Genomic DNA, 10,198 nt, shown 5'->3' on the forward strand with positions numbered 1-10,198 from the left:
GCGTCGTGGTAATGTATGTGTCATGCGGAGGAATTCAACAAGGCCTGAAGTACACCTATTAGAGTGGCAGCCCAGGCCTGGCAGGGACGCTGTAGCTTTCAGAGCAGTCGGATGAGAACTGGAATTAGCAGTGTGTGACCAGTTAGGCAGGTGACCGCAATGTATTTAGCATGGTGCAAATACCTTCTCTACTGTGAAACAACACAGCTCGTGTACCTCCTCATTCAAAAATAAAAGCTGATGCGCAGTGTGTTTTTGTCTTTAAAGGTACCAGCATGACAACTGGGTTTATGAAGCTGTTCTCCTGCAGCAGAAGGCCTCCACCAGGTACCACGTGCTATTGATGTTCGGGTTACAAGGTTCTGTTGGGCTCTCTGCCTTTGCACTAAGTTCAGGTCTAGAAGCTCCCCACCCATTTAGGTACTCTATGCTTGATGAAGAGAATTAACATGGTTATAAAGCAGAAGCTTCCAAGAGAATCTCAATTTAGGCTACACTTACCTCAAGAATTTAGTTTTAAGTGCTCAGCTCTTCGAGGGAATGCAAACAGTTTAACAGGCCACAGAGCCAATGGAGCTGTATAATAGGGAACAGATTTCCAGTGCCCTAGGAGAGAAAGCTGTCTCGTTCCACCAACTGCCCCACGCTCTCCTCTTTAAAAAAGCAATTGTTACTCACATCCTACTGATTTCTGTGGCATTACTTACTCGACTGAAGGTTGCAATCTGACCAGAGGCACAGAAATACAATTAGAGAGACAAAAAATGCTGTTTTGAAATTAGATATTTAACATTTGATCTTAGTGGGGAATTACCTGTTGTGCCTTCAGATAGTGTGCTACAAAGTGCTGCTGCAGTTTCTCATTGGCATAGTTAATACAAAGCTGTTCCAAGTTGTTTTCAGGGAAGGCTTCAAAACCGTAAACATCCAACAAACCTAGAAGGAATATGGGAAGACAGTGCACTTTGGTCTAGGATTAGCTTGAAGGACTTATGGTTACTCAGTTAAACCAGGGTTGAATAACCATACCTATGAAGCTGGTCCACACTGATGGATCTGCATAGATGCTTTCATTTATGACCAAAACGAGCCACTCAAACAATCTGCAGACAACGACAAGTGGATTAGGTGGGAAGCGCTTGCTTACAACAATCAGAGTAGTGTTCTTTCACTGCTGTTTATACCAGTATCACATGGAAGAAACAAAAAATTATGACATGCTGCCTGCTGACATGAAACAGCAGTTCTCTGGAGATCTCCCTATTAGATACTGCAGCTCTGTCAGTATCTACAACTGAATCAAGGCTGTGTCGAGAGGGGAAGGGAGGGTTACGCTGTTACTGAGTCCAAGCAGAAAGCCAGGGAAAGTCAACCTCTCTGGCCTCCCTATTCCCTCACAAAAGTTATATGGATTAGCACAGCAGCCTGGCCTACGTGTCCTTACTTAGCGTAAATCACTTTGGCGAGGCAGTCCCTCCTAGTCTCACATTCGGCTCTGGAGCATGGCTTCTTGAAGACTTGTTGTTGTTTTCCAGCAGTTATTGTTCGAATTCTTAATGATTCCAGCAGTTCCTCGACAGGTATCTTCAGCAAATCTCCAGCGGTCTTCACAAAATCTTGTTCAGGAAAAAAAACATTGCAAGGTTATCTGGAGTGTCAAATGAACACAGCCCCTTTAAAGTTACGAAAGGTCTAGAGATAGCATAGAAAAATGACACTTCCATGAACTCACCAACTTAAATGTGCATTTGTGGGTCTTTTTACACAAACTTGGGAGAAAGTTTTGCAAGACCAGACTCTTAATTTGGACGTACAGTACCCCTAGAATTTTAGGTACTCTATTTAAACAACAATACCAAAAAAGTCTGAAGTTTGCCACACTGAAGTAGGCATTTTAGAGAGTACTCTCTAGGTCTGTCTTTATTACTTTTTCACCTTTTTTGAGCAGAGACCTCTAAATCCAGATAGACAAATCAAACAGTCATGACCAGAAAAAAAACAGGGGATTTGGGGATAGATAGTAAGGAAATGTAGAAGAGTGAGTATTTGCTAACAAAGCATTTAAGATTTTGCTAACCGGAGGTGTATGCAAAACTATTTGAATATTAAGTAGTGCGAATTCAGAGCATGTGAAATAATAGTAGGAAACTTCACTATTCAGCACAGTGTTTTAGTTCTGAAGGAAAACTAGATCCACAAGCCTCCTAAAGACATGCAGAACAACCCATGTTCTATGCTGCAATTTAACAGATTTGCTGTTACTAAGTCTTTATCATGAAAACTTCAAAGCTTTCATTTCAAAAGCCCTGCTCTCCACTCTGGGTCAGATTTCTGGAAATCTTGTGATGTCAGCGTAAGATTACAATCAAGAGTAACAGTTCTGCCAATAATCCTTCTGAAATGGCTGTCTAATGTTGCAGTTGCCTTGACCTGTAACGGAAGGATATTACCTCTCAGAGCAGGGGAGCATTAGGTTTTTGTTTGTTCAGTACTTTGAAACCGTGAAGTACCGAACAAAAACACGCTTAAATTTTGGGTTGCCCATGACCTTGATAGTCTCTTATCGAGCAGAAAAGCGTAGTAATCCTTTCCATTAGGCATCTGCACTAAGATAACAAGACTGTGGAGCACAGTATGCTTGTTGCCTCACCTTTGGTTTTGTCTTCTAGTTCACAAGGCTGAGATTCATCCACTGGATTAGAGAACTGGACATTCCCAAGATGGAGAAGGCCTGACAATACCTGAAATATAATCAATCATTCAGTTTTCTAAAACAGAGCTCCCCTCCAAGGCGATGTCCTCTTAGCCTTCCCTTAGCCACATGGAACAGGACAAGTCAAAACATTGCTGCACAAAAAAAGCAAGTAGATTCCAAGCTTCTATGTTAATTCCTAATGCTGCAACTACTGAAGGAAAACTCAAGTTCACAGGTGCAAGCTTTTAGTTACGATCTAATATTTGGCTATACAACCTGATGGGTAGCCACAGGCCATCCAGTCAGGAGTACCAAACAACCCATGCTCTGTACATTGATACAGATTTACTTCTGCAGAAATCCCACACTAAAAAGACATTCCAAACGTCATTAGCAGCCTCGTGGTGACCATGCTTTGTACCTGACCTTGAAAATATTGTTCTGCGTGGAGCGGTCAATGCCCAAGTGAAACATTGCATCTCTGGTCACCTCGAAGCAGTCCTCTGAAAAGCCAAACAAGTGCTATTTAAAAGAAAGCCATGCACAAAAACACAGGCAAGCAGAACACTCTACACCACGTCCAGTTTAGCTGGAATTGCCAAAGGAGATCAAGGAAGCCAGATGCTCTTTTGGTAAATCCCAGAGTACAAGCTGGAGAACCAAGTCATTGACTTAATACTGACTCCGTGGGGCTCTGAAGTTAAGCAGCAGGTAGCTGAAGCACATCCAAAGACAAGACAGTTTCTAAACAGAGCCACAGAGAGATGCAAATTCGCTAGGCCAGAAACCGCTGTTTTAAGTCAGGCGAAAACTCTTAATAGTGCAAACGGAAACTTAAAAAGAATCACATGAATGCAGGTGGCTGCTGTTGGCTGACCAACCTGGGTCATGGGATTTAATAGGACAGACACATTTTTGCCTGCCTTCCTTTCAAGTTACAGCCGTTATTAATGACAGTCGGTGAAACTAATCTTTACCATCTAAGTTTCTTTCAGAATTTGGCAGCCAGCGGTAGTCAGCCCCTTCTGGAAGGTTCCACTCCAGCCTCTCCTCTGCAGTGGCACCTTTTGTGATCTGGAGACAGAAAACAAGGTAACGACTGAATTATGTTTTTGGTATTTATGTCTTACAGACAATGAAGAATAACGCACTGGGAGCATGATTTAATTTGGAAGCATGGCAGACAGGAAAACTGCTAAATATTAAAAGTTGCAACTGTGCTAAATCTGATGATTTCATCCCCACTGTTTGTCAGAAATATCTAGCAAAATTAACTGAAGGCAAACCTGATAAAAAATATGAAAGTTTCTTTCACTGGGGGCCTGATAGGCAACTCTGGTCTTCTCCAAAAGGAAAGTCTGAATGGAAGCACTACTCAGATGGTGGAATCTAGAGGGGAAAAAAAAAACAAAGATTTCAACAAAACCTCCTCACGGAATCCGATAGGTGTTGTGTTGTTACAATACCGACTGACAGCAGTTCACCTTCAGTTTTGTGCAAGCTTAATGTAACATTTTATCCAGAGTTCTTAACTGCATCTCTGTTTTTCCATTGCTCTCTTTTAGAGATCAGGGTGAGAGCTTGCAGGGGGAAAAAAAAAAAAAGATACAATAATAACATAAGCTGCCAGCAAACCAAAATATGTTCTAAAGACAGATAAAATATTCTATGGCAGACTTCAGAAATAGGTTTGTAAAAGACTTAAAGGAAGAAGACAATAGATAAGGTTTTTACACAGTAATTATTACCTGTCTAACTGAAGCTGGATATATTTTCCAAAACGGCTACTGTTGTTATTCCGCAGGGTACATGCATTTCCTGTGAAATTGCCAGTGACAGACACAGCATAATCAGAGTGGTTCCACTCTTCCACGTAGGACATACAGATATTAAGGGTGATTTGTATATAGCTCCAGTATTTGAAGAGTTTGTCTTTTAAGGAGAGGACCAAGAGCTAGCTTAGACTTGTGTATCAACAAAGAAAATTCCCACAGTGGCCACTACTTCTCTTTGCTATTTAAAAAGCCTCATTTACCAAATGCTTCCATGACAGGGTTGGAATCCAACACTCTCTTCTCTATCCTTTCCACAGTTTCATTGCCCTTTGGAGAGATAACTGAAGCAGCAACAGAAGCATAGAATTTCATAAGGCAGCGACTTGTCCAGGTCTGCAAGAGAGAGGCTTGACAATAGGCCTTTGTTTTTACCACGTTATTAGTTATGTCAGTTAGTGAAACAGCGCTAGCTTCTGAAAACAGAGTACGCAGCTGGCGATGATGCTGAAGAGAGTGATTGTGTCAGGTTTATAGATCTAGTTCAGTGGAAACTTTTTGTGCACGTGCTTACGTAACAGACACATTTAAATGCTATTGGAGTCGGAGTGCTTTGCTGAATGGCAGTCTTATCAAGATGTAACCATCTGGAAGCTCAGCTAGAATTAACAGCTAGTATCTTAAGATGAATTGAATATAAATGGACTTTGAGTCATTAACACTCAGCAAATCATTTTGTTCTCAGGCTTAAAAATATCCTCAGTAAGTTGCTGAATAGGGATGAACCATTACAGAAGGGCCTAGGATAAGATCTGAACTCTCCCGCTTCTTCTAAGTCTCTGCATGGGGTTTGCCGAGACCCACACTAGCTCCCTAACAGACTAGGCTGAGGCATTAACTCAGGTGCAATTCCTGTTGAATGATTCAAATCTAGCCCTCCCAAAAATTACAGATGTCACCTAAAGAGCAGCTATATTTAGCAGAGTCTATCTGACTGCAGCAATCACTTAATGCTTCACGCATATTTCAAGAGAGTCGTGCTAGAGCAGACTGGCTACGTGCTCTGACAGATATTTTTTTTTTCTTCGTCTTTGCCCGTTCACTGAAATACTATGTGCTACAAATCACTAGCAAATCTCAAAACTTAAGAGCAACGTCAGAAAAAAAATCTCCTTACCTTCCCAGCACCACTTTCTCCACTAACAATTATAGACTGGTTTACGGGGTCTATCTGGCTTTGGACGTTTCTGTAGGTTTGTTCAGCCACTGCAAAGATGTGAGGTTTTAAATCCTGGCAGTAAAAGAGAATATTCATATTTAAGAGAACAGTAATTACAAAGGTCAACAGCAATGGACAGCAAAGCTTGTCTCGCATTTATCTGAAAGCAGTACTGCTCTTTTAACAGAACTCATGTTTCACTAGAAATGGGTTTTATCCTTCAGGATTATTTTGCTTATATAGGTTTCGAAGAACTGGACATCTGGATTCTGCGGAAGGACAGTTATTTCAAATAGAAGGATTACCTGAGGACGAAGTGCAACGTGGTACTCTCTCATAAGCTCAGGTGAATAGAGGCAGGAGATAGGCTGAAATGGATTTAAAGCCACCAGGCTGCAGCCAGCATTTGTATAAAACAAGTTTACTGTATATCTTGCTTGAAGACATTTCAGAACTGAAAGACACACCTTCTGTTAGCATCTTTTGAAAAGTGTATTTGACTCTTCCTGTCCTGTTTGTAACAGGAATCTTCAGATATGTTACCTACTAGGTTTAACAGAGAATGAGGTGATCAAGAGAGTGATATAGGTCTAATATACATAACAATATCTTCATGAGTTGCCCTTATTTTTAAAAATCTTAAGGGATCTGCTAACTATTCCATTCAATAAATCCTGTGCTTTTATGAGGTTTCATATAGTCAGTCCTAGAATGCAAATCTGTTCACTTGCAGAACAGAGGCAAGAATTCCCCATCTGCACTAGGAACAGGCCTTAGCTTCTCTTAACAGGATCATCTTTAAAAGTGTGGAATTTACTTTTCAAAACCAATTTCGTGGATATATTTTGAATCTAAGTTAGAGCCTCGTTTTCTGATACGTTCACGTAACACCAAACTGCAATCACAAGGTCATGCAGGAGTCCTTCAATAGCATTAACTCTCAACCACGCCCCGGCTACCTGAACCAACAATACAACTGTGAGCTCTGCATGCAGAGCTTGGTAAGAGATCAGCACGGCTAAATCTACAACAAAAGTATTAAAAAAAATTTTCAGCCAAGCCGAATGTGACTTTCTAAAGCTTTGAATAGGTTTTAATAGGCTTTGAATCTTTAACTACTGTGTTCACGATAGTATTAATGCGATGAGAACAGTAACTACCATATATTAGTAGCCACCAAGGAAAGTGACTCCTCAGGAGATACTCCCCTGGCTGGCTGCTTACCTGTTGTAGTCGTCACCGGATTAACTTTTGTGAGGTCATCAAAAAGATGCAGTTTCTCTTCATCACTGAGGAACGCTCTAACTTCTTCTTCAAACGATTCACTGAGGTCATTCTGGATGATAGAATCTTCTTTTTGGCCATTTTCCTGGAGAGGATGTCAGATCAGCACCAAAGGCTGAATATAGCTGGACTTTCACCTCATCCACTACAGTTTATAGCTCTTCTACTGCTTCCATGTAACAGAAGTGCAGTCTCAGCAGGAGCCATAACTTAGTACGTTTGAGCTACTCTTCCTCCCACCTGCCCTCCCCCAGCATCAATGGTTCCCAAGGGGTGCTCTGTTTTTAGAAAGGTATTATCTAGCATACGAGAGATGGCAGGCTGACAACACTGTCTGTAAACTGAATTCATCGCTGGTAATTCTGGCTGTAAGCAAAGGCACTCGGAAAGAACGTGTCCTTAGACTCACACTACCTGGCACTTGCAATTTTGCAGGTCGTTCAGCACAGACATACTTACACAGTGTTCTTAACTGGCATATTTCTAAGCCAATGAATGTCATGCATTCAATGCAAACACTGCCTCGGGCAGAGGGAAGCAGGAAGGACTGGCTGCGGAGGCTAAGGTAGAGCTGAAAACTACTGTGGTCCAACACAAATGCAGTTTTCCTAGCAGAGACTTTCATTTTTAGAGCAGAGTTTGAGGGCCCCAAAAGTGAAGTTGCAGAGTGCACACATCGCAGCCAGGGGAAAGAAATGGCAGCGTTATAAGAGCTGGCCTGCGTTAGGTGAAGATTTGTCCCCTTTGAATCACTTAAAGTATTTAAATCTTAGCCTCTGGGCTCCCACGTCCTTGATGATATTAGTTGGAAGGACACGTTTGTTGTATAAACGTAATGGAAAACTTAGCCAGCAGAGAGATTTCAGATCCTCTTTGTCATTTCTGGGGGGAAGGAGAGAGGAGCTGTAAGGGAAAATGAAGGAGGGAAAAGATGCCAGTCCTGATTTTTGCTTTCTGGATATTCCTCTTCTGTTCTCCTTGACAGAAACTCCCTTAAAATAACCCTACTCATTTGTATTTAGTAGCATAAATCTGCAATTCTTTACAAGTTAACCAAGTCAATGAACAATATCACCTTGCTTATGCAGAAAAAGCACTAAATTTAGTTAGCAGCATTCCCACGACATGAGCTAAGCTCATTAATAAAGGAGAAAATATACCGCAAAACCCCATTAACACATTTCTAAAAAAAAAATAAAGCTACAATAATGTACTCATTTAGGAGCATTATTATCTTTTGCAGACAGCATAAGTAGTTCATTTCCAGTAATACAAAATTTTACACAGCAAGGGGAAAAAAAAAAGCTTAGGAATGCAGTTAAGCATTGCCATCAAAGTGGTTTTGGTTATTCTCCTCTGAATGAACGTTAAGAAGCTTGCTGCTTTCACACAGAACAGACACGCACAATTATGAAATACTCCGTGGACACAAGGGGTTTCTGCCAGTCGCCCATTCCTCCTGTGCCCTCCCATGTGTTCGCTGTATTACGCTGGCACCAACCAAGTTCTTAAGTCCGTTGTGCAGCTGATATTGCAAGACCTGAGAAAGGGCTTAATTTTGCTCGCCTGCAGCCCCTTGCTCAACATCGCTTCATTTGAGAAGAGATGGTGATCGCTTAGCCAGAAGAAAAACTATTTGAAAATACAATCCCTTCTGGTACCTATACTGCGTAGCTCATATGTCCATTAATTTTACTGAAAAAATACCCTTAAGGATGTGCTTGCTACACGCATTAACACCTGCCCCGCTAAAGCCAATGGCATAACAAAAATCACTAGCTGGTGTTAGTAACACAGCTCAAAAACACACGATCAGTAGGACCAGTCAATTCACGAAGTAAGGGTGAATATACATTAGTTGTTACCTAATCTTGACTGCGTGGAAACAAGCCAAGAATTCTTTCCTGGCAGTAAAATTTAATTAGCACACACAATTCCTGGGGTTTTTTTTTACCTGCTTTGGCATCTTGTCCAGCCCTATGGACGGGAACGCTGGAGAGGGCCTTTACTCTAGGGTATCTCATTCAAATCAGACTGAAGAACGCTTAAATTAAAAAAAAAAAAAAATTAAAAAGGCATTTAGAACAAAGTAACTCCAGACATGTCATTCTCTGGAGGGTTCTACAAGCAGAGCCCAAAGGCTTCAGACAGAAGTACTGATCCCGGTGGGGCCCAAGTAACGCCGGAGCTAGAAAGCCTACCCGCACTAGCAGAGTAATAGTCATACAGGCTGTTTGCCCCTGCAAATAAAGCTTATTTGGAGGGAATAATATATCTTTCCTTACTGCAGGAATAAAATGCTTTGTTTCTCTTGAATTAATAAAGCAAGGTTTCTTGGCAAGAGATTGCAACTTTGTTTTTGTTAAATTCCTCCCGTTAGGACAAATAGGGAAGATTTGTGGGTCTGATGGCGTCAGAGAAGCCAGTGCTTTTGGAAAAGGAGTGACTCAGAGAAGTTTTGTATTGCAGCAGAAACAAGATATGCTTGCTTGCTGTCCCCTTCCTGTTTCCTCTAAAAATCAGTGGGAGCCAACCCAAGGTGGGTTAAGCTCACCCTCTAAATCTGTGATAAACACAGGGATTCCAGTCACGCAGCCAGGAAGAATTCTGTCTTCTTCCAGCAGCTGAAACAGCCATTACATTTGTTCTATTCTATTCCTATGCCATTCTATTCCCATGCCACTCTTCTTCCATTCTTACCTGGCATGAAAACACCGTTTAGAAACTACTTCGATCCATGAACTGAAGTGCATAGAGCTCACGGTACACACAGCCATCATCAAGACTCTTTCTGCCTTTAAAGGGTTTCTAATCTAGTTACTCTATTACGCTTTCCTAGGTTCTGTTCTATTCTATTCCTATGCCATTCTATTCCCATGCCACTCTTCTTCCATTCTTACCTGGCATGAAAACACCGTTTAGAAACTACTTCGATCCATGAACTGAAGTGCATAGAGCTCACGGTACACACAGCCATCATCAAGACTCTTTCTGCCTTTAAAGGGTTTCTAATCTAGTTACTCTATTACGCTTTCCTAGGAGAAGTGTTGCTTACAGCTGGCAGCGGAGTTCTTTGTGCCAGTTAAACCAGTTCCCCAAAGGACACGGGCTGTCACAGCTCCCCGATGATGCAGTCTCGCCCCCAGGCTCGGCCAGGGGCAGAATCCGACATTCGCCCGGGCCCCAAGGTCGCTCCCAACGGGCCTGTCGTCCCCCCGCCAGGGCCTC

General features: G+C 41.9%; 1 protein-coding gene across 1 annotated transcript in view; it reads right to left on the minus strand.

Annotated features, from left to right (window-relative positions):
• The window catches only part of MYO19 (myosin XIX), a 20,230-nt gene extending 11,265 nt beyond the window's left edge, over nt 1-8,965 (minus strand). Inside the window, exons 1-13 of the mRNA XM_009324092.1 lie at nt 8,925-8,965; nt 6,911-7,055; nt 5,992-6,140; nt 5,645-5,758; nt 4,731-4,863; nt 4,444-4,513; nt 3,982-4,084; nt 3,673-3,769; nt 3,122-3,198; nt 2,651-2,741; nt 1,445-1,616; nt 1,030-1,103; nt 815-936 (exon numbers count right to left, since the gene is read on the minus strand). Of these exons, the coding sequence (XP_009322367.1) occupies nt 815-936; nt 1,030-1,103; nt 1,445-1,616; nt 2,651-2,741; nt 3,122-3,198; nt 3,673-3,769; nt 3,982-4,084; nt 4,444-4,513; nt 4,731-4,863; nt 5,645-5,758; nt 5,992-6,140; nt 6,911-7,055; nt 8,925-8,936 (1,359 nt within the window). The 5' untranslated portion in view covers nt 8,937-8,965. The remainder of the gene's footprint in view (nt 1-814; nt 937-1,029; nt 1,104-1,444; nt 1,617-2,650; nt 2,742-3,121; nt 3,199-3,672; nt 3,770-3,981; nt 4,085-4,443; nt 4,514-4,730; nt 4,864-5,644; nt 5,759-5,991; nt 6,141-6,910; nt 7,056-8,924) is intronic.
• Between the last annotated feature and the right edge of the window lie 1,233 nt (nt 8,966-10,198).

The sequence above is a fragment of the Pygoscelis adeliae genome, unplaced genomic scaffold, assembly GCF_000699105.1.
Source record: "Pygoscelis adeliae isolate BGI_AS28 unplaced genomic scaffold, ASM69910v1 Scaffold290, whole genome shotgun sequence".
NCBI lineage: Eukaryota > Metazoa > Chordata > Aves > Sphenisciformes > Spheniscidae > Pygoscelis > Pygoscelis adeliae.